Raw genomic sequence first — 24,606 nt, 5'->3', positions numbered from 1 at the left:
CGATCGATAACGTTAACATCCATCGTTGAATAGCAAAACGAAAAGAGAAAGTATTAATCGCGTTTCGAAGCTTGAATAGCATAAAACGTGCACCGGTTTCCGTGGACGTTGGGAGGGGACCGGAAGCGAACCGCGGATCGGAGAAGCCAATCCCACGAGGGGCTCAATGACGAGCTTCGAGCCGAGCTTTTACACCCTGTCTGTTCCAGCTTCCGCTAACTCGTACTTCGGATTTACCGTCTCTCCAGCCTCCTCTCGTTCCACGAACTAATCAGGACGTTGCGCGCGTTGCTTTCTCTAATCGGTCTGCAATTAATCGTAGCAACCCCCGCCCTGCATCCGGATGGGATCGCTCGCGACCCTCCCTCGGACTCGCAAGCAACGCGCACGCCCGAACCGTTCCGCCTCTGAGGTCCCCAGATTGGCAAAAAAGTCCCTAACGCGAGACTCGTGCAAAGCTATCTATGGCTGATCATAGTATCGTATGTCCTTACTTTTTGGACGTTACAAATCAGGTTGTTGATCAAACTAGTAAGTCCAAGCCCTAGCGAAAGGGTTGCAGTTCCCTTTTGCGCAATCAAACAACAACAAACGACGACAAATGTCATCAAGAGGAACGAAACGCGGAACGACTCGCGCGTGTGCCGTATTTTTGCACGTCCCCGACGTCCGCGTTCAGTTTAGAGAGACACTGTTTAGAGGTCTAGGTTGCCTTAGACTGTTGTTTCACCGTTAGTGACGCAACGCACCGGATTTGTTGTTTGTGTTACCCGGCGTTTAGCGAGCTCGATTTAGAATCGAGCGAACACGACGGCTGGACGAAGCGACCGATTAACGGTCGAAAGAGATTAGCCATTCGAAGACGTCCGATCCGAGACCCGCCAGGCCTGCTGGATCCGCTGCGTCAGGGGAATTGGGTCGAGAAGCATCGCGACGCTCGAACGACGACCGATTACGAGTTCGCCGTGTATCCGAATTAGCGTTAGACCGATCTTAGGAACACTCGTTCTTGTTGCAGCGTTATGCTCTTTAGCGAAACGAATAATATATGTGTGTACGCCGTTCTCCAAAAGCAGTTCACTGTTTCTTTGATCACGTAACACGACACGAATCACCACGTCATCGCCTTGGGTAGAAACACCCGACAGCTTGGCAATGATAAGCAATATTCGACGTAGTGGCTTTTCGGAGAGTTTATCCATCTCGTATTGAACGGATAGTGTTTTGTGCATCGTTCTCCAGTTCGTTTCTGAATGGTTCTTCGCGTAGACGTAGTCCCCCATCGTAGAGAATCTTGCGTAGATCGTTCCTCCGCCCCTGTTCGATAGTTGCCAGATCATTCTGCTGTTATTCGTTTAAATCCCCATTAATAGGAACGGAACAGAGGGAGAATAAGGTCGACGGGTTGGATAGATTCGTCGGCGAGATTGAATGATAGATTCCCGCTCGAATCCAACTCCCGATCGGTCGATTATTTTTCTCCCCGAGGATCATTCATCTAGCCAACATTCCCCAGTTTGCGCGATGTTCTCCCATTCATCGTTTAGACGAAACGGTCCGCTTCGGGGTCGCTAGATTTCATTAACTAGAGCAGTGACGGCACATCGAGAACCTTTCGCGTGCCAGAACGAGATAAAATCAGGCACGCCATCGGTCGCGAACGTTAGAAACGTTGTTTGGACTGTCCTAACGCGAAAAGAAGTCTTACGATTAGTTCCCGGTGGCCATTTCGAGGGTCCTCTATTTTTATCATACTTTCCTAGGTTAAATTTCTTCGAAAATCAAAGTCTTTCCTCATTGAAATGGAGTAAAACTGAATTTAAAATATCGACTTTGGTTGTTTTAAAAGGGAGATTTCAGTCTTTGAATTTATGGTAGTTTTAGTCGCGTAAGAAACGTTTCAAACTTCTGGGAACAGTTTGAATTAGAAGCGTCTGTCGGACCGAGGATTTTCGAGGAAATTCAACTTAAGATTGTAACGATAGAACTTGTAAAATGACCCCAGGAAAATTGTACTTCTTTTCACGTTATTATAGTTCAAAAATGTTGACTAAATGTCCTAGATAAATGCACTTTAAGCTGAAGTAAAATTTGTTGTGAAAATTGTTCGTTGTTGAAATACAAATTATGTTCGTTGAAATCTACTTTTGCTTCTTAGTGATCTTCGATACCGTACAACACGGCACTCTTTGGAAACGTGGCTACCGTGTTGTACGGGGGCTGATGTTTAGCCGTCGCTGAGCTAGAGGGACGCAAAAATGGCTGCCTCTTTTCTTGAACTGAGCCTTGAAAGATGAGTCCAAACACGATATCATTCAGTGGTGTCCGCTTAACTGGTCACGAGTCTCCCCGCTTATACGTCCCCACCACTTAGTATTGTCTACGATTTGCATCAATGGACGAGTTTATTTACGTGCAACAGTTAAGAAAATCCTGGAACAAGCTTCCACGGACACCACTGTGCGTTTAAATGGAATTAATTCGAGAAATCGTGTCGTGACGGAGGGTGCGTTGAAGAAACGAGGCAGGGTCGTGGAATTTCGCCGGAATCGAGCGGAGAAACGGGTAATGGTCGCGGAAACATCGCGGAGGATCGCGCCGAGCGCGTGGCCAGCTGTCAACGGAAATACCTGGCCGCTTGGCACCGCTTGAAAATAGATTGGCAGCAGTTCGCGTCGTTCGTTCGGCCGTCCTAGAGGCCGGTCGCGCGAACCGCGATAAAACCTGGTCGATCGTCGATTTTCCTCTCTCCCTCTTCCGGGGACGGAAGACTCGCTCGCGAGATCCTCGCCGCGTCCTCGACTTTTCAAACGTGCCAGTTCTCTGTGTCTTTTTTTTCCCCCTCTCTTTTTCTGCTTATTTTTCCGTTCGATTTCTCTACGCCCGCGGACGCCGTGGAAAAAGTGCTTCGAAACGGGCGGACCGATAGTGATAAATGCGATTCAGAGGGAAAAGTTGTTGAAGTCTTCGAAATGTCGGCCACCGCTGGCTTGCCGGGTTCCTCGAAGCAGCCTGATAATTACGGTGAGCCGTGGTGACGTTTGTGTAGTGGAAATTGCACCGGGGTGAACCCGTCGATGGGAGTTTGTTCGCCGATCGCGATGGACGGGATCGAGGAGCGAAGATCGAAAAAATGTTGTCCGGTTCTGTCGCGAGTAACGCGGAATGGCCCAGTTGGAGACGGGCCACCTTAATGTCTTCCGTTCGGTTCGTAGCGAAGGGGTGGGAAAAAGTGTTTTATCAAAAAATTAATTGGCCCTCGAGAGGCCAAAGCTTTTATCTTTTGGTGGAATTCTCTGGCCCTCGACGCTTTCAGTTTACATCGATACGTCTAAAAAAAAAATACCAGCGACCCTGTTAGTTCCGAGACAAGTGGCCTCAGGGAAATGCTATTTTTGATATGTCGTAGTTGTTGAAACCATCTGTCTTTCAACGGAAGATATTAAGGTGACCTAGTTCTAACTGACCACTCTGTGGAAGACAATATGCGTTGCATCCAAGGTAATTCTCTTTACGCTGAAACCACGACCTGGTTTTATCGTTTACGATCAGCCACACCAGTCTGCGTGCATCCGTTTAATAGAGCATGAACACTCAAAATATATGGAAATTGTACGGTCACGGTAACACCTACGTTTACAATCCGGTTCAAATATTAATTATAGTCCAAGTAGATCGTGGCAGTACAGAGTTTAATATTTAAAATATACAAGGTGTGCGTGGACTTTCATGGGCGATCGTGTGCTCCTCGATCGCTCCTCCACGTAATGCTATCTAGTTTACGTAAACCGAGTGTTCCAGAGTTAGCAATTCCTCAGTTTCATAGTACTCGTCGACGATACGCCAAAGATTGTCGCATTGGGTCCATCTCGGAATAATTTTTAATCGACTTCTCAAACACCATCGAGCTATCAGTACGTCTATAGACGTTCAGTGTACGGTTGGAAGAAAACTTAGTCTTGGAGTCGTTGCAAAAATACTGCAAACTTACAACCTAAAATCATGATGTTAACCATGACTGTTTCGAAAGGGTTAAGCCAAGAAAATTAAGCCTCATCCTAACTCTTCGGTGCCTCGAATCACCCCAAAACGGTGAAGCAATTATTATTTCTATCGTCCGCTGCTCAGAAATGGGATTCGACTGAATTTTTTTGGCATTCGGTCCTGCAGCTTGCGATCGTCGGTGACGTTTTCGTTTTCTGCGTGTCTCCGACGATATCCAGGGCCGCGCGTTCCACCCCCCCGTGCTCGTCGATGATTAATGGAGTCGTCCCACGCGAAACGAACTTCCGACGGTTTCGAGACGGACGCGCGGCGTCGGGTCACGATCGCAGCCAGGCTTTTCGATCTATTTCAGGAGCGAAACCGTGTCTATGTCGGCGTGCAGGCCGAAAATCTATCGTGACTGTGCGTAACTCTATTCTCGTTCTACTTAGCAAAAGGTCGGTCGCGCGGCCAGCACGGCGAACGTTTTACTCGCGATCCTCGCGCTCGTTTGCCAATCGCGTGTCGTTGACGTTCGTGCCCGTTCACGGCAGACCTTTCGGATGAGGCTGAAGAGAAAGGCGACGGAATCCACCTCGTGCAAACGTAGTTTACGTGCTAATCCTCCATCGTGATCGAAACGGTGGGAGAAACGCGTGGAGTCGGCTCCCTGGCATCGCCTGTGAAACGGAAATCGACGTAACCGTGCTGTGAAACTCAGTATGGAGGACAAATTACAATTTTGAGTGGCAGTTACTGAACGAAAAACCACAGTAACCGGAGTCTACGAATGTACAATCAACTGTTCCGAACATTTAACATTCTGTGAAAAGCGAATGACAATCGACTCTACGCGTTTGTTCCCATAGTTACGAACTAGTGCTAACGATAGTTTCCGTGGACCCAATTACAACTGGATCCACGCTGAATTTCCCGATGTTGGGTTTGTGTTCTTTGTCGACTTGGTCCCCCTCCCAGGCAATGGATCGCACTAATTCGGTCGCTTTGGTCGCTTGATATCCGCTTACGAGTCTTCCAACGCCCGGTTAATCTCGTCAAAATTTCCGTGGACTCCTCCTGCAGTTGGATTCGCGTCTTTCGATCGATAGATCCGAAGTCCGCGATAGAAATCGCCAGGCCTAGTAACCGTGACTTCGTCTTCTAACAAAGAATTAATCCCGATGGGCCCAGCTGCGACTCCGGTCTACTTAAGCCTTTGACAAAGTGTCCTGATCGCTCTGTTGCCATAGATTGCACGGGACACTGATTCGAGACGCAGACAGGGAATATATAAAATTTAGTGACTTCGTTTAACACGGAATTAACTTTCATGGGCCCAATTATGACGTGGTCTGATCGAGTTGAACGTTCTGTGATATTTTCGTGGACTTCTGTACTGACACTAGTTTTTCGAACTAACCTGTAATCTAGTTGTCTATTTAATAAGGCGATTGCCAACTTTAATTGGCTTGGATTATCGTTCAAATATCTCTCAAACTCTGAAGGGAGGCTCTTAACAATATTATTGGCTAGTTCTTGTGTAATTGCTAGCGGTTAAAAGTGTCTTCTAACACTGAATTAATTTCCTGCTCCAGAAAGACCCGAAGTCTCCACTAACGCGATTTTCTAAAGAACCCTAACTCTGAAACAATTTTCATAGGCCCAAATAGACTGGGGTCTAGTTGCTTGTTCGATAAGGTACTTCGTCAGCTCTGTAGCGCTTAGATCATCGTCCAAATACTCCCCAAAATCGGTCAGATTCAGTCTCGATTACGAGCTTATTAAAAACTGAGGTATCGAAGATTCAAAGTACAATTAAAACACTGTCAGATGGGATAAGATCATTCATAATTCATTGCTCGTAATGGAGGGTGATACTGTCCCGTTCAGAGTGTCGATTACTGGCTCGAAAGTCCTCAAAGTCTCCAAGGCTAGACTCCGTAATTCCCAACTAACGCGATTCCCACTGTCTTCTAACACGGAATTAATCTCGATGGGCCCGATTACGACTCGGTCTAGCCGACTGAACAGTGAGGGTGGTCTGTGGACTGTTGCGTTTGGAACCCCCCCGCGTGGACGCGACCCTCTTTGCTGACACTTCTAATCGGTGAATTCGAAATCTTCGACAAAGGCCCCGCCTCCCAGGGCACGCCTCCGAACAGTCCTGCCGCCGTGTCCGCGTTCGCCAGGGTAGTCGGGGCGGCGAGCCAGACGAACAAGCATCCCCAAAACCAGATCCAAGGGAACCCCCTTGGAATAGCCGCGGTACTCCTACAAGGAGCCCAAGGTAATTCGGCTGGTGAATGCGAGCCAAGAGCGGAAGCACGGTAGAGAAACTCGAAACCTTTTGAAATTACTTTTTCCCCCTTTTTTTTTTTATATATCGATTCGAACAGAACTCCGTCGGAATCCCGTTTCCTCGCGTGGATAATTCTTTGATGTTTGCGTGATTCCGTAAGTTATGGCCGTAAAAAAGAATCTTTTTTCCTCCCTCGAACGGTACAAAGACTTTAATACCGGTGCTTGACTCCATCAAAATGGCAGTAAAGTTCTTTCTACCGAAGATCAAAGGAAAGGTTAACCATTTTGACCGCGCCGTTCGAGCCTTTTGAATTATTTCGATAGCTTTTGTGGGATTTAAGATTCGAAATTATCGTGACTCTCGCGCCCCATCGAAGCGGGGGAACGCGGATCGCGATGGATCGAAGGGTCCGGAGGAAGGGAAGATATAAAATTTGAAAGTAACACGCTATCAACGTCCTCCCGTTATTTTTCCACGCCGCAATATTGCGTTATATCATTTTACGAGCGGCGGTCGGAATAATTACCTCCATTATTCACGATGCCCGCGGCGTTACGAGGATTCCGCCGGAAACGCGAACCAGTCTCTCTGTTTCTACCGTTCTTTCGTCTCTCGGCGCGAATATCATGGCCGCGAACGTTTTTGTCACTTCCGCCTACGCCAGTAATCGCACGATTTCAAGGACACCGAAGGATAATTTCCAATCTCGAAATTGCGTATTCAATCACGCGAAACGTATCCACGCCGTTGAAATATTTATCCAAACACGAAACTGAATAGTCGTGAGACGTATAAATGGGCAGAATTTTACTCGAATAATGGATGAAGAATAACAAATTTCTACAGGGATTCGTTTGCAATGTTTATTCGGTTGAACATTCCCATTCGTTCAATGTGAGACATAACTTTGTAGAACAGACGGTCGTTTATCTTTCATTCTTTATTCGCGATCTTTGTTTAGACAAGAATTTCGCCCATCTTCGAACATCTATCATTCCGCGAAGGAGCCACCCCTGAAACCAGGTACAATTTGAATTCATTCCAGAAATGGACCTCTCGTATATTCGCGCTTGGTCTATGTAATTTCAAAGCGACGCCATTAATGCAATGCAAAAACTCTCACATTTCTCATTGCGTCTTATTCTGCGAGGCTTTTAATCGTAGCTAGTTATCACGCGACATTTCAGTTATCCGGGTTCGCGTTTATAAAGCTATGCAATGAGAAATACAAGTCTTTAATTTGAATTACTGGCTAACATTCCTCTTCGCACGAGTAAAGATAAACATTGAAAGGACACTCTTATAAGTCTTTTATTGGATTGGTTGCCCCAAAATCGATCTCTGCGAGACAAACGAGTCCTACGAAGCCTGTCCTGTCCGACGCTGGTTTCAGACCCGAGAACGGTACGAACGAAGGAAGGAACCGAAAACGGACGCTCGTAAAATTCGCGTCGCGGCTCGAAACGAGCGCAAAATGGCGCGGAGAAAACCGACCAAGCGGGGGCGGTCGAGAACGACGTAGTCGCGACGATAAGCGCTCGTTCCTTTCGCTCTGTCTCGTTCGCGAGCGTTTATTCGCGACTCGAGGACGATACAACGGCGCGAGAGGAACGAGAATAATCGTAGCGTCGTCGTGAGGTATTACGAGCCACGTTTTTATCGCGGTTCCGCGGTAAAAGTTTACGATCGGTCCCAGCGGGGACCAGAGACGAGCGAAATGGCGGTGACTCCGCGTCGCTGTTATCGCGAACCATAGCTCGTGCCACGAAAAGTAAGAGCCTGGGCACGAGAGGCAAGGATACCAACGTGCCGTCGACGAATCGGTAAGATTTTCTCTCCCGATCCGTCTGAATTCCGACATCTTCTCTTCTAACATCGAATTTACGAAACTCGTCGCTCCGACGGGTCTCGGAGAGCTCGTAAATGTTATTTGTTAACGATTTCTGTTGAATTTGAGAAAGTAGTCCGCTGGAAAGTGAGATTGAAACGAGTCGGTGGAAAGGTATCTTGTTCCCAAGGATGTTTATAGTCCTCTTAAGTATTAAGCGTGCAAAGGATTCGACGACGATCGCGAGAGTGAATCGTCCGAGCGTCTAAAGTCGCTTCTGTTCACGCGAGAGAACAAGAACGAAGACCGAATCGCTAGGCAGCAATCGGTGAGTCCCATTTTAGAGTCGAAGCATGACTTGAATTTTTCTTATTCTCCTAAAAATCGCTCTGGTCGCACCCGATACCGAACACACTCACACGCTTCGCGAACATAGTATCTTCACGCATTAAAATGCTTCTCCCTTCCCCATCTCATCTCATTCTCACAACCCCCTCGACCCCCTTGAGCACATCTTTCGTAACATGTCATTACAATTCACCAGTCATCGACCGTCCATCGAAACTCGTTCCTTTCGTTGGGATTCTCGACACCACACGCTTACCTAGTACTGTCTGATCTAGATTAATCGATTAAGCATTTACACTCGTGTACTCTTTGATCTTTGCGAACCTCGTTCGGAGCCCCCTTCGAACGAGCACCTCGCGACGCCTCTGCATTCTGCCGATTTGCTTACGACGATTGTTTCTTTATTGTTTTTTACTCTCTTTGGTTTTCAATTCTCTCAAGAAAGGTCCGCTGCGCTCTCCCGCCTCTCTTTCGTCGAGGAAACGAGATCAATATTGAGTCAGTAATCGCATGTATTGTACTAGATCTCGCTGTTACAGTTTGTGGAAAATTAATTCGTTGCTCAAGGCATCTCAGCAATAAATAGAAATTTATCAATTTTTTCTTTCAAATATAGTAGCATATACAGAAGTATATACAGTGTAATAGTTTAAATTATATAAAATGATGTGCTTTCAAGAATCGTTTAAAGCATCGTCCCTCTTACGCCAGAGCCATTAATATGCATTTCGATAAATTCTGGAATTCGAAGTTCTGGCGTCGCTAAACTGGGCAATAACTCATATTCATGAACCGAGCTTAGAGCATAATAACCATTGTTTCCTAACGTGCGCATTTATCGCTTTGGCACGAAGTCAGGAGCAAGGGAAGACATTCCGTGGTTCGAAACGCATCTTAATTGCTGAAAAATGAAACTTGGTTCCGTCATAAAGGAAACAAAAATTTCAACTCTACTCACGATGGAGTGGTTGATTCTAGTGGTCTCTCTTACAATAGTCAGCTCATGGATAGCTACAAAAATGTATTAGACAACATTTCCGTAGGCGGTAAAACAAATTTATTGAAAATCAAAAACAAATTACTTAAGAAAAATCGACAGAGAGTAGGCGAAAACAAAAAAATTTTGAATCATTCTGGAAAAATTATTTTCGATTGCAGGGGTCAATTACAATCATTTTTGGTGAATAGGTATACCCTCGAAATCCTACGCACTTTCGAGAAAAAAATTCCTTACCGAAAATATAATGTCTGACCATACCATTGATATGTTCCCCTGAAATTCCATGCGTATCTTTAAAACATCATAACTCCTGAACGGATTGAAGGATTCTAATATTTAAAAAAGCTAACGACGCGTATTTTGGTGGAGAATATGTAGAAATTCTAAAAATATTCGAAAAGTTGGTCCTTGACCCCGTAAAGTGAGAAAAACCACATAAAAGTGGTTCAATTTTCAAACAGCCATAACTCCTACAATAGTGAATATATTTCAATGAAACTTTTTTCTGAAGTAGAGCTCATGGGTGCCTACAAAAAAGTATTAGACAACTTTTCTGTAGCGGGTCAAACAAATTCATGAAAAATGAAAAACGAATTACTAAGAAAAATCGACAGGGGGTAGGTGCCTAAATTTTTCGGCCAAAAAAAAAGATTTCAAATCGTTGTGAAAAAATTATTTTCCGTCGCAGGGGTTAACTACAATCATTTTTGGTCAATAGACATACCCCCGAAATCCTACTCACTTTCTAGAAAAAAATTCGAAAATGTATGAAATTTTTCGTGAAAATTAAAATTTTCAAATCGTTCTAGAAAAATTATTTTCAATTGCAGGGGTCAATTACAATCATTTTTGGTGAATAGGCATACCCCCGAAATCCTACGCAATTTCGAGAAAAAAAATTCCGAAAGTGGACAGATTTTCGACCAAATTAAAAAATTTCAAATCCGTCTAGAAAAATTATTTTCGATTGCAGGGGTCAATTACAATCATTTTTGGTGAATAGGTATACCCCCGAAATCCTACGCATTTTCGAGAAAAAAATTCAGTAAGTGGACAAACTAATCTGTGGCCCAGAAATCGTTCGACGAAATTTAATGGGTGTTTAAATAAATAAAAATGACGGTGTCTGACGCAATTCTTGACAAGGGTAGTGTTCTTGAGCAACCAATTAAGTAGATTCAGACTCGAGATCTGGTAAAGTTGGGGGGCGCCGGTTTCCTCGCGATTATTTCAGCGAACAGATCGTCGGAGAGCGCAGTGGGTGACCGATGACGGTACGAAAAGAAACCAGAAGAGACCGGGAGGAAGCTGTTCACGGAGGCTGACAGTAGCTCGTGTTTTGGTTGGTTGGTTGCATGACTAGCTGGCAGCGCAGGAAGCGGTAGCAGCAGTGGCAGCAGCAGCAACAGCCAGAACAGCCAGACAGGCGCTTCGCCGTCCTCGCCGGCGGCCGTCTACATCGGCAACCACATCGCGGCGACGCCCACGGCATCGTCGCGACGCTACGACTCAGCAACCAACGGTCTGTATCGTTTAACACCTCTAAACGCCCCCCCCCCCCCAATTCCGTCTTCTCGCCGCGTTTGCATACTCTCCTCCCACACGAGTATACGCCGACACACGGTACATTCGATTCTAGTCAAACCTTATTTGTGCCTGGTTCTTTTGTTTATCCGTTATTTTTGAATGCATTGTTCATTCCTTCCCCCCCCCCTCCCCCGGTTCGAGACGGGTCGATATTTAATGCATCGTTGACGGGATTGATGTTTGAACATGTCTGTAGTTTATAAACATAGTGAAACACAGGCATTGATAGTTATTGAGTCGAGTCATACGTGGTTGTATTTTGTACGAGGATTTCGTGAATTTAATTTAAAGTGCCAGGAACCTAAACTATCGCGAAATTACGAATAGATTATGTACTCTAGTAATAGCAGTCGATTATTATTAAAACACAGCGGATGGAACTTGGCTAACAGGGGATACAGGGTAAAAAAGAAATTGGATATTCGTGCGAACGGTTTGCGTTTGAGACTATTCGTTGCGTGTTATTGACTGATGGTCGATGAAATTGGATTCCTGCAATATTGGAAAATATAAATTGGTTCTGTGGTACAGTTTCCGTTCTCTCTGAAAATTGCAGGATCTAGGGAAAATCTTTGCGTAACCGGTGGGGAAAATTTCGGGAAAAAATACATTCCCGGCGTTGTTGTCGGATCGATCCTGTAATTACGGAAGATGCGTCGTGCCAGTCACAATGATCTCCGATAATGCATTTCATTGGACAGAGACGCGTTCGCGACCGCATTGTGCGGCTTGATTGATTCCCATAATAGCCAAAAGTGCATTTATCGCGGCGACGCCCATAAATCAAACTTCCATTTCGCAAATGGAAGATATTTTTACCGTCGTGTCGGCTGATGGGACGTCGGCAATTCCTCTGCGAAATAGAGGACACGTGTTCCCGTAACTCGAATTCATTTGCCACGGAAAAAGTGATACCGCGTACCCAGCTATTATCCCTCCGGTGGGTTATTATTGTCCAAGCAAATGGTAAATGATCGAAGCTGCTGAAAAGTCAACTACTGGGGGCACTGTAAATAATTTTATTTTAACGCACGAAGATCCAAATTTATCCGTAACGATGCATTAATTTTCGATCTTCGACGATCGAACAACCGATCTCTTTTGAACGATAAAACCCATGTCTCGTTGCATGTCTCGCGTTGTTCCTAGGGCTGGGACTGCTTGTCAAGCTTCTCCGTATTCGAATACTTAAATTCTTAATGCTAATGCTCAAATATTTACATACACTATTATGTATATTGCAAAATCTTAAACGCAACTCGTTTCTTTTATAAACAGAGATGGATCATCGTGAGAGTTTGTTGGTTACAAAATGGTAGTAATTCGAATATCGAGTAATTCGAGGAGTCTTCAGCCCTGATTGTTCCCAGCCCCCCCTAAGTTTCGTTCGAGCGGATATCGCTTTTAATTTCTGCGAAACGCGTTCGATGACCAGTCCTGTGTGTTTCTGCATGTTCCGGTTGCACGCATCGCTGGCATGCCGCGTCGTTTTCAATTGCATGCGTCCAAACGAACGAAAAATCAGAACCGGAAGTCCGGCGAACGGGCGGCGCTGGATACGTGCAGCTTGGTCCGGCCGAGGGCTGCGACCCGGAAGACGGTAAGAAGAGCACCATCGCCGGTAAGGTCGCAGGGAAAGCGAAAAAAAAGGGCACGAAGGACGAGGACGCCTGCTCGAAGCTTAAACGGTGTACCTTGTCGTGAAGTTCGAGCCACGCGACGTTCCACGGAGCCTCGAACTTCCTTTATTTTGTCCTTAAACTTTCCCAATGACCAGGCAATATTTCTTTTTACACCTTAGACTCGTCGCAGGATGTTTCGCGAAAGCAACCCTTCTTCGAATTACAGAAATTTGGTGAACTAATGGATTTTAATAGAATTGGGAAACATGAAATGATGTTTACATTTGCTATGAAGTAGTTTAATTTTATTTGAAGGAGTTAGTATAGATAATGATTAATTTGAACAGTGGTTGTATAGTCATGATTCGAAGAAGGATTGAAATCTACGAGAATAGCTCAATTTCCGACTTCGAGGCCCGTTAAGCGTCACGAAAACACTTCCTGCGCGAGCCTCTTGTTTCGTCTTCGGAATTTTCTTCTAAATTTTCGATGTCCCCTTTTTTCTGGACACCCGGTAACTAGTGACACCGTTCGTGATCTCTCTGGTATTTTATCCTTTTGGTAGATGCTGCGTAATCGGCATCGCGATACGACGGAGAAACCGAACGATCGCGATAGGCGAGCAAATTCTAATCTGATTAAGTCACATTGTAATTATTGAAACAGTGATTTTCCAATTGCCCTGCAATTGCAGCGCGATCGTGTACGGTAGTATCGTGGGAAATTCGATCAATTTCGCTCGTCTCTGTACGTTAAGAACTGCCATTCGAACGATTTCCGGTTCGTTTCATTCGTCGTATCGCGAATCTTCCGCAGCGGGTAGTCACGGTTTTGTTTTGTCGGACGGCGAGCCGTTGTAAGTAGTAAGTATCGATCTCGGTCAGACAAGAGAGTCAGGACACCGTCAGACACGACACCAAAGGATCCAGCAGCACTTTAGTACAACTGAAAATTACGTTTAACGATCTCAAGACTTTCGAATCTCGCACGAACCCTTTGTTCTCCCCTTTTTTTCTACACTTTCTTTTTTTCTTTTTGTTTTGTTTTTCGAAGCAACGCACGCGGTGCCACGCACGCACGCGTGGCGAGTCGCACAATTATCGCCAAGGCGGAGGACGCGTACCGCGATGGATCTGCGAAACACTCGGAGAATTGTCTCTGTGCGTCCCTATTGTTTCTCCCGCATTATGTATCGCAGAGTTTAGCGTGCAAACTGACCACCGTAAAATATCATTTCTCTGAGTGGAGTCGCGATTCGTCAAATCCTCGTTTTCGAAACGTTTCTGCTATCTGATTCGAAACAAACTATTAAATACTAAAAGTTTCGTTAAAAAATTGTAAGCATCGCTTTTACAGAAATTATTAAACGTTATAAAAATCTGCTGAAAGGCAAAATCAGAGAAAATACCACCGAATTTGATACGAAACTCGGGAATATTCAAATTTTAAATTTTCCCCTTGAAAGGGGTGGCGCGAAATTTAATATCGGAGCACTTTTTTGCGCGAAATTCGTGTCTGGAATTTGAACGTTCCTCCGAAAAACATTTTCAGGAAATTTAATATCTTTATCCGGAAACAACGGCATCGAATTAGATATCGAAACGTGTGTTTAACTTTGAAGCTGGTTGTACATTTGCTACATTTTTATCGAAGTTAAATTTTTTCGAAAAGGCACAAATGGAACGCAGAAGCTTTAACGTTCGATTTGTTATTGCGAAAAATGGCTTTGGGATTTGCTCGATTAGAAACGGTATCGCGCGAATTGACGTTGAAATTCTGCATCGATTTGTTAATAGTTGAACGAATCGTACGGTTAACACCAGACCTCGAAATGGTATTTTACTCGTCGCTGGCAATCGAGCGTCGCGTAGGAACATTGATTAGGCTCTCGTCCACGCTGAATGCTACAAATCCACGTGTAATTCATTGTGTAGGCGTAAACTGTGAACGTACCAATAAAACATCTGAAACCTAATACGTTTGTGTTGTGTGAAACGAAAGAATCGTCGGACAGGCTTCGTAGTTAATGACATTACATACGCTAGTCCGCTGATAGATCGTTTGATCGCAGTTCTCGTGTCTGTTCCTGGCAATATGCAAGGGGGCTATGGAAACGTCGGAGTACGAAATCCAGCAACACAAAATGGCTTCCAAGTACTCGTAATTGTCGTTGAACGCTTCTCGCAGCTGGTATACCATCGAAAGGGTTGTTTCGTCGTTCGAAACGATCCAGTAAAGCTACCTCGTTGTACGCATCTGTTCTCGTCTGCAGTGTCGTTCCTGTCTTTCTTTTATTTTCAAATCGTCTCGTCCAAAATCAATTATACGATCGTCGTATACAGGTTTTACCGGCTGGGTTGCAAACAACTTTCGAGAATTTTAATTAGAACATCAGCGTGGTCCTTACTTTTCTGGAAGGGACGATCGTAAGTGATAGTGACACGTTTATAGTCAGACGGGCTTTATACTTGTAAGTGAATTTTTATAATAATATTTGTGCAATGTACAATACTCTGGGAAGTCAATCTTTCATTCGAAATGCATTTCGAAGTGTCTATAAAATTTTTGGAGAAAGTATAAGGACGTGGTCTGACCATATATGCTCCAACATCACTTACTACTTTCTTATACGTATAATTTTGTAGTTATTTTTTCTTTCGTGGTCAGATATTTCTTGTTAGCTCTTTCTGCATCTATTAATACATCGTTTCAACAATTGTCGAGACAATAATTACGCAAATTAATTAAATTTTAATACATAAACTGTTTGCTGTCTCTAGACTTTTCCATACGATTCGAAGAACTCGTTGATTAAAAAGGCTGATGTTGTAAAGATATTTTCGAAAGGGTGTTTGCAATATAGTCGATAAAGCTCTGTGCATAATGCGCGTCGCTTGCAGTGAACGTACGCAAAACCGTCGTTTCCACAACCAGAAACGAGCGCATTAATTACTTAGCCGAGCTACGCGCGTGCTTGCTTAAAAAGCGAACGGTCTCCCGGTCGAATCCAACGCGAGAATATATCGATTCCTAACAGAATCGAATTCGCGTTTCGCGTAAAATCGCGTGAAATTTCCGGCGCGTAACGCAACGACGGTCGACGTCTCCGCGAAACGAGGATGATTCCGGAGCCAGCGTTTCGTTAAAAAGGGTTGCAGAAGCCGACGGAGGGGAAGAAGGAGGGGACACAGAAGAAGGAAAAAGCGTAATAAGGACGAGATGGAACCGGAGGAGACGGTTAATCCTCTTACGCCGCTCGCGGGGATTAAGCTCCGCGACGTTTCGCTCGAACGGTCGAATTTCTTTCGACTCGTTCGAGGTCGAACCCGCCGGAAAACCGGGGAAACGAGATCTCTCGCGAGAGACCTGTGCTAAGATCGAGAAACGGAGGGGAATTTCAGCGGGGTGGCCCAGGATTTTCCGGCCAAACCACCCTGATACGTCCCTTACACACAGGATCGATGTATCGAACGTTAAGAAGTCATTGAATTTGTCTCGATTCTATCTCAGGTTGATTACTACGAGCAATTAGAATTTTTACTGTGCACCGTGTTGATCGTAAGAACAGTTCCCATTATCCTTTCGTTTAAAATTGTTTTTTTATTAGTCTTTGCGTCACACTTTTCGTGGTTTGTGTGTACGGAATATATCGGGGAGGGTTTAGTGGGAATATTTGAGGACACCCTGTGTTATTTGTTTTCTATCAGCTTGATCGACCACGCGGGAAATAGTCCAGCGCGGATCTTGATCTTCCGCGAAAACCGCTTGTGTCGCGCAGAAAGATCCTCCCGCCTACGCTGAAATGAATCATTAATAACCAACGGTATCTCTCTATATATATGTGTATGTATCTCTATATATATTGCTTGTAGAAATAAGAATCGTGTGTCCTATCAAGACCTGCAGCCAGCTATCAACCAACTCCCAGTGCTCAGGTAACGAAACCTAACATCGTACCAACAGCGACGCGACGGGAACGTTTCCGTTTCCGTTTCCGTTTCGACCGTAGTAATTCGCCGATCCAGCGTAATGTAAACTTGTTGTCTCGCTCGGTGTGGTGCGCAGTAGGGTAGAGCGCAGCTCTGTGGCTGACGATGCTGACGGTGGTGGTCGCGGGAAAATCAGAAATATCAGTAAAAACCATGAAAATTACGAAAATTCACTTCTGAACTCCGTGTCAAGCTCCGTGTGAGACTTTCCCCGTGATTTTAGCGCTGTACATTTATTTTTCATTATTTTTTCTTTACCATCCGCACGCTCGAGAGCGTCCATACGTGAGAGGTCACGGAGACTTCGAAGAACCTCGTCGGAGATTTCTTTTTTTATGCGAAAATCATTAGACGAATGGGGGATGTTGTTCCGGAATTCCGTTTCGTCGCGCGGACGGAAAGACGTCGTTAAGAAAATCGCGGGAATTCGTACCGTACGTCGTCGGAAACTGGAAAAATCCAAGGGAAAAATTGTCCCTGCTAGAAACACGTACGTGAATCGTCGAAACAGAAACATATTTTTATTCCTCCAGCGTCCAGGAAGACGACTTCCGGTTTCAGGCTGCGCAACGTTGAAAGATCTATACGTGTTTACCCGACACGTGTTCCGTTTTCCCCGTCGATGCGGGGAAAGCGTCGGAAAAATTCTCCGTGTCGTCGATGCCGCGTCGACGTGAGAGGAAGACGATTCGAACGACGCGCGCATCGACGAGACACGCTCGATCGTTTCCGCTCGGATGGGCGCCGCATCGACGCACAACCAGCTGGGATTAACTCGCGCCACGCCAAATATAACTGACCGATTTCGAGGGGAAACTTTAAAGAAAATATTCGACGAGCAATTTCTTCCATATTTCAATGCTGTAAAAATTAAACTTGTTTTGAGAGAACGTTGAAATCGATCGAATATTTCCTTCATTATCGTTCTCGTTAACGTCGGTCAGTTATTTTTGTTCGATCGGAGAATAAATTCCAGCTCGTTGTTGCTGATTTTATTCGCCAAAAGGACGTCGTCCTCGGCGGCGAACATCGTCCAGGAAGTCGATGCGCCAACCATCGGGGTAGAAGAAGAAAGTTTGCCGTCACGACCGGAACTCGGTCCTCGAATGGTCGTGTTTTACCCTCTAATTACTTCTGGCGTCCGCATTCGCGTCTTCTAATTACCAGAGCGTTAACGACGAGAAAGAAAAGTCAGCTCGAGAGGGCGTTGGTCTAGAAGAAGGAGGCGACCATTCGGGGATCGTGTCATTGGAGTCGGATTCGATAGAGTAGATTTTTTAATAAAACGTATTCGGGTGAAGGTAATGTCACTGTAATTTTTTTGAGACGGCTCCAATGGTTTAACCTATGATAAGAGAGTCTTTGGCGTAGGACGTAGAAGTTGATAAAGAATTCGTGCATGTGACTGTTGTGCCGTACGATGTGTCGGTATGAGCCCGGATCGTTCTCTTCGTCGATCGGGCATGCCGATCGCGCGGTTGAACTGATCGATAATGTATTGACGATTCCAGCACGCCGTCAGGAGATCATCAAGATGACCGAGCAGCTGATCGAGAGCATCAACACCGGCGATTTCGAGGCGTACACGTAAGTCACGCGTCAACCGGACAGCTTCCGGTGGACAAACTTTAGTACACTTTGTTATATCATTGTAGCAGATTAGAAATATCTTAGCGTCGGATAAATATATCGTGAAATATTCGTTTTAGGGAAAATAAGAATATGTTTAAATAATGGAAAGCTTCTTGACCGCAAAAATGATCGATAACGTTCCCGTTCCGAGGTACAGAGAGAATTCTAATGCCGTTTACGCTTCCAGGAAAATCTGTGATCCGCATCTGACCGCGTTCGAGCCGGAGGCTCTAGGTAATTTAGTCGAGGGAATGGATTTCCACAAATTTTACTTTGATAATGGTAATTATGACTCATTTGCATCACTGTTAATCGCGCTCGTCGATAACCGCGTTGACAGCCACTGCACCCGTTGTGTCTTCGTTGTAACGTTTTATGTTTTCTTTCTATTGCTGCATGCTCTGTCGTGTCCGCGAATAATATATCTCTCCATGCATTTTAATGATAAAAAAGCAATGTCCAATGTAAAAACGAATTTATTTACACGGCGGACACGGCACTAACGCGTTTCCTTTCTTGTCCCGGCGTTGAAGTCTCCGATGGGTCGGTGTCAATCGCCGCGAATTTAACGTCGACACGGCTTCTTATTGCACCATCTAATATTGTGTTCGTTCGAATGCAAGATCGAGCACTGAACGCGCCAAACCACGCGCTAGTTTTACTTCCAATCAGCATTGATTAATAACTATAGTTGGTTATAACTTAACAAAGCAGCTGCAACGTTTGGCTCGATCAGTGTACGCAAGAGTGTCACCATTTTCTCTACTTACGCTTTCGTTCCCCTTATTCTTTGTACATTGAACGCTCGCGAGCCTCAACATCGTCAGAGTATCTTCTTTGGTTGTGTTTTCGTTTGTGTACTGGTTGTTTTCCGTGCCAGTCGAGAGCTTCGGCGACCCGCAGACCCTCGAATAACAAGTGTTTCGCTTTTCAAATCTTCAAGCAGTCCTGGGGAAGAACTGCAAGGCCGTCAACACGACGATCCTGAATCCTCATGTGCACCTCCTCGGCGAGGACGCCGCGTGCATCGCGTACGTCAGGCTGACGCAGTACATGGACAAGTAAGTTTCAATTAGAAATCGAATCTTTCAATCTGCCACGGTGGTTGTCCCCTTTAAATTCAATTTTCTCTTGATCTTCGTCGTGTTTCGAGTCATAGAGTCTGCTTGATCCAGTTGTCGGAGAATTCCGCGATGCTGAACGGAACAGGGGGCGCACAAATCACGTTGAATGTTCCAGACAAGGGGTAGCGCACACTCAGCAGAGCGAGGAGAGCCGCGTGTGGCACAAGAGGGACAACAAATGGCAGAACGTGCATTTCCACCGAAGCGCGGTGACGGGACCGTCGCCGTTCTCGTTCAATCACAAGTAAATCGGCCGACGGCGAAGTTAGGGGGAGGCAGTAGGAGAGAAGAAGAAAGGGCCGATGTGTCGGTGAACGCTCGTCGCCTCGACGCGTGGACAAAACTAAAACTCGTTCGCGTAAATAAATAAATATATAGTAAAGGCGACTATTATGGAGAGAAGGAAAAATCAGTCCTGGATAATGGAATTATATCGCGTCCGCGGTTCCCTTCTCGCGATCGACCCGACTCGAACAGCGCGTAACACATTCCCCGTGGCCCCAGGATTAATCTTTCTTTCTGTTCGCGGTACGTATATTTATTTATTTATTCCTCTTTACGACACACGAGCGCGCCCGCGCGCTTGGTCGAGCAACGAGCGCGACGAACACGAAGAGAAGCACACACACACACCGATAAATAGCCGCGAGGAAGTGCCCAGGGTGCGTTCGGCATATTTTCCAATTCACGCTCCAGTACCTGCGACAGCGTACTTACCGCGAAGAACCACCACGGGGGAACCGCTTCCGGTGGACCACGAGGCACCGATTGTTCGCTGGAGATCGAGAGGGAACGGGTCGCGGGGGGCGGAGACGCAGTCGTTTCGTGGTTGGGGACAACGCCGAGGAAGAGGTTTTTTTTTTTTGGTCGACGAAGAAAGTGATAACCGTTAATTGGTTCCATGGTACCTGACAACGTTGGAGGGAAGAACGATTCTGGAAGAGCAACGAGGATCCCTGTCTCTGCTCCCCAACATCCGATGTTAAGGTGGACAGAAGAAGAGTAAGAGTATCAGAATTCCCGATTCTGTAATATTCGATCTCCCGTGGAGAGGAGAGTCGCAGCGATATGGTCGTAGAGACTGCTGTCGACCATCGAGGAAGAAACCTGCACGATTTTGCAGCAACGGGGGAGTAAAAAGTCTTGCTAGCAATAAAGAGGAATCGGAATTTTTCACCGTGTTCGTTAGAGTTGAACTCCGGGAGCAGCCTCGACGTTGCCATCAGCCAGAAGAAGTCCACCATTGGGGATGAGAATGATAAAAAGCGACGAGGAGGATCAGAATTTCTGGCTCTGTTCGCGAGATTAGGGTTCGAGAGGCGACCTCGACCAAGTCGTAAAATTCTTGCTAAGAAGCAATAAGAGGAATCAGAATTTTTGACTGTGCGTTCGTTGGGTTTGATCTCCCGGGAGCAGCCTCGAGCAAAGAAACTCCGTTGGGACGAAAGTACAGAATGTCTGGCTCTGTTGATACCGTTTGGCTACCGCGAGAGGAAGAAAGGGTAGAAGATACTGGTCCTCGAGGGCCAAGGTGTTCCAATTGCGTCGGTGCTGGGCATCGACGAGGCGAGCCGCGAACGTCGAGGATGGATGAACGCGGTCGGATGCGAACCGGAAGAGGAGGAAGAACCGGAAACCGGAGGCGTACGAACGGGACGAGCGGAGGACGCGGCCGTAGACGGCCGTGCATCGACAAGATTGGCGCCGACACATCGGCATCCACGTATAATTTAGTTCGTACGATAGTCGCTGTACAGAACAATCTTCCATGTAACTCTTTTTTCTCCTAATTTTCGTTCTCGTCTCTCGCAACGACGATACCGAGAGCGATCCATGTATATCCGCATGCGCGCTCACACAAACGCATATATACCGATATACAACTTCGAACACACTCGTACACAGACACCTCGATATACTGTACGCACGCCGGTATGGTACTCCAGAAGTTTTAAACGAATAGAAAGAGGAACGAAGCTTCTCGCTGGAAGCAGCCATTACAGGGGAGCTGGGAAGGTTGCTCTTGGGTGGAATTATAATCTGTTAGACGTAGTTATTCGATAGTTGGATCCTGCCTTGGTCAGTTGGAACATAGAACTTTGTAGAGAAATCAAGAACTCCATTTCCTTCTGAAAGATGTTGTATGGTGGATTGGAAATCCTAGTGGCGCGAGTTCATTGCTTTAAACAATTTTATACACGTCTCCATTGTTATATACGGTCTTCTATTTTGTTATCAAAGAATGGACCATGATCTCATGCTTGTTTGGAGCTCTCAGTAGCAGCAAAGTACCGGTGGGATATATTTTAACCCTTAAGTGGATTATTAGATTGAGCTCTCCGCAAGTTTAAACTAATAATCGTATAACCTACGTTAGTTCATTATTTTTTAAATGCTTTAAAGGACAGTTGATCTCCGTTTACCAATTGAGTTGAGATTGAAACTCTATGTTAGGGTCGCTAACAGCAAGACCTCGTTGAATCCACCGTTCAGGGGCAATCTTCGTGGCTCCGTGCAGCAAGGGAACGCGTACAAAAATACATACACACACACACAAACACATACAGAGAACAAGTAACGCGCGATTGTCCGAGGGACAGAAGAGCGATCTTTAAACGTTGTTACCTCATCGTCGTAATGGCGGTCCCGCGCGGGCCGCCGACCCACGTGAAATTTCGTTTTACCAGTCGATCTCGTGTCCCCGAGAGTGCACGCGCGACAACGGGAGGCAAACCAGCGGACAACGAGGAAGAAACGGAAGCGGAACGAAACCGCGTTCGACCGCGAACGCGAAGGAACGAAGAGGACGAAAACGGATGAAACGGCGTACGCCGAAGAGGAATCAAAATGGGGGATGATAAGTCGCTGGCGTGCGCGACGAGTGAAGCGTATTCTCGCTCGACGGTGAACCGAGACGGTCGAGATCCTGGGTGATCCGCGATCGAAAACTTTTTTGTCGAATTTACCCTTCATTAAAAACACGAGATAAATCTTTCTACACGTTCGTACATCCTCTATTACTAAATACGAGTAAATCGATTATAGGAAAACGAACCCGCTGGGGGTGAACGCGAACGAGGAGGAGGGGCGGGCGTGGTTTGTCGAGGGAAATGAAGAAAGATCTACGAGATTATCGGAGGAACATTTTTGCCATCTTGTTATATAAATATATATATATATACAAATATACATATATGTTATAACACGTACATGGGTACGCACGCGTGCGACCGCGCGAACAGGGTGCACGCGCGTGACTCGCGTCGATTCGAGCTCGCCGGGCTCGAATTTCCGCGGGAACCATGCTTCAGGTTCGTCGTCCTCGAAATTTTCTTCGTTTTTTCGTCTCGTGTCTCGCGATCGTTTTAGTTCCGCGTTTCGATTCGTTTCGACTCGGTTCGCTCGTGACACATTCGCGACGACGTCCAGCGTTGCTGATTCCTTTCTGTTTTTTTTTATCTTTATTTTTTGGATCGTACAGGACGTCTAAGGACGAGGGAGAAGGTCTCTCTTTAATATATTTTTTATTTCAATTGTGTAATGTTTGTTTCAGAAGCAGAGCGTGTGACAGTTTTCTCCATTTCGAGCTGTGTTAAGTTTGACGCGAACGTGAAGTTTAGTATACGTTCCAGATTCGCGGAGGTACGCTTTTCGAAACTCGAAAATTTCTGCAGCTTGGAACATCTTGTAACGCTACACGTAACATAAAGAACTCAAGTTAAATTTCATTTTTATCTTATTTTTTTCTTGGGCGGAAATTGGTCGCGTCGTCGCGAGTGTGTTAAACGGAAGTCGAACGAAGGTGCCTATCCGGCTGTTAGCTAATTCTGAGTACATCGAATTCGAGTCGTCGTTGAAGTATCGTTGGCTCGGATCGAATTGAACGATCGATCGATGACGCCCGGCGACCGGAAGGATCGCGATCGCGCGTTAACAAGGTTCTCGCGCTTCGTGTGCGCACGCGCGCGCACCGCGACCTACCGCGTATGTATATTGGATACAGACACACAGAAAGAGAGAGAGAGAGAGAGAGAGAGAGAGAGAGAGAGAGAGAGAGAGAGAGAGAATGAGAGTGAGAGAGGGAGAGAATGAGAAAGAAAGAAAGTGAGAAAGATAGAGCGAGAGATAGAGAGAGAAAGAAAGAAATAGGAAAGAGAAAGAACGATTTAATATATTGCAGATACTATATTATAAATATAAATATAATGATAAATTAAAATTAAGGGAATAGTTATTTCTACTACTCTAATTCGTCGCTTCTACGTGTGATTGTTGTATAAAAAACCAAAAAAACGATTACTGATTTATTATCATTGTTATTACACGATTATCATTACACGTTACGACTACTACTATTACTGTATTATTATTATTATTATTATACAACGGGGCGAGGAGCAGGATAACACGGGAGAAAACGGGATGGTGTTTCGCGTCGCACGGATTAAAATATTGTTGACCGGAAAGCGTGGTGAACGTGAGGAACGGGAGATCTTAGGGAATTTAATCATTGTAAGGGCTACGACGATTGTACGACCTTTCTTTTCCTACGATAAAAGAAGAAAAACGAAAAAAAAAAAAAATAATAAAAACGTATTCTTAATCGACGTACGAACGGGAGATCTAGCGACAGATTTAAACAGACGACAAGAAAAAATGGCAAAAAAAAACGTAAGGAAGTAAAAAAAAAACGAGAAAAAAAAAAAAATGAAATAATGAACACAAGTAATAGCGCGTAACGATCTTTATTATACACATTTATAAATACGAGTTTACGAACGTTAAGACGATCGAGAGCTAAACAGAACCGATATACCAATTTTAGATTATCCTATCGATTTAACGAGGGAAACGGGAATGAAACGGAGTATGGGAAATCTTGTGCTAGCACACGCTCGCTCGCGCGCGTTATTATAAATAAATAAATAAAAAAAAAAGAAGTTGTTTCTTATCGGGGCAAAATTCTGAAGAAGATAACACCGAGCACGGCGAATACGATACGGTTTTACAACGCGGAGGTACGTGTCTCGCTTGCCAGCATCGGATTTTGCTGAAAGTTGTTGTTTTTTTTTTTTATTCTTAAACGCCCATCGTTCTCCAATTGTCTCTTGATATGTACATCGTAAGCTTATGCGTACCTATATTTATAGAGTATAGTAGCGTTAATTGTTCTACAATCTCTGAGGTTTT

At 45.3% G+C, this 24,606-nt stretch overlaps 1 protein-coding gene across 7 annotated transcripts in view; it reads left to right on the top strand.

Moving 5' to 3' along the window:
• LOC122396323 (calcium/calmodulin-dependent protein kinase type II alpha chain) overlaps window positions 1–23,480 on the top strand; it is a 127,999-nt gene extending 104,519 nt beyond the window's left edge. For 2 of the 7 annotated variants that reach the window (XM_043394626.1, XM_043394634.1), the window contains 5 exons: window positions 16,544–16,606; window positions 18,172–18,247; window positions 18,480–18,574; window positions 19,239–19,353; window positions 19,532–23,480. In XM_043394626.1, the coding sequence (XP_043250561.1) occupies window positions 16,544–16,606; window positions 18,172–18,247; window positions 18,480–18,574; window positions 19,239–19,353; window positions 19,532–19,664 (482 nt within the window). In that variant the 3' untranslated portion in view covers window positions 19,665–23,480. Of the gene's footprint in view, window positions 1–10,021; window positions 10,025–10,825; window positions 10,985–12,574; window positions 12,650–16,543; window positions 16,607–18,171; window positions 18,248–18,479; window positions 18,575–19,235; window positions 19,354–19,531 lie in introns of all 7 variants that reach the window. The other 5 variants (XM_043394652.1, XM_043394667.1, XM_043394642.1 and 2 more) reach the window with 3 other exon arrangements.
• The last annotated feature ends 1,126 nt before the right edge of the window (window positions 23,481–24,606 follow it).

The sequence above is a fragment of the Colletes gigas genome, unplaced genomic scaffold (assembly GCF_013123115.1).
Source record: "Colletes gigas isolate AHSC1104 unplaced genomic scaffold, ASM1312311v1 Colletes_gigas_Sc00001, whole genome shotgun sequence".
NCBI lineage: Eukaryota > Metazoa > Arthropoda > Insecta > Hymenoptera > Colletidae > Colletes > Colletes gigas.
Note: the sequence above shows the minus strand (reverse complement) of the source record. Positions and strands in the feature narration are given on the sequence as shown.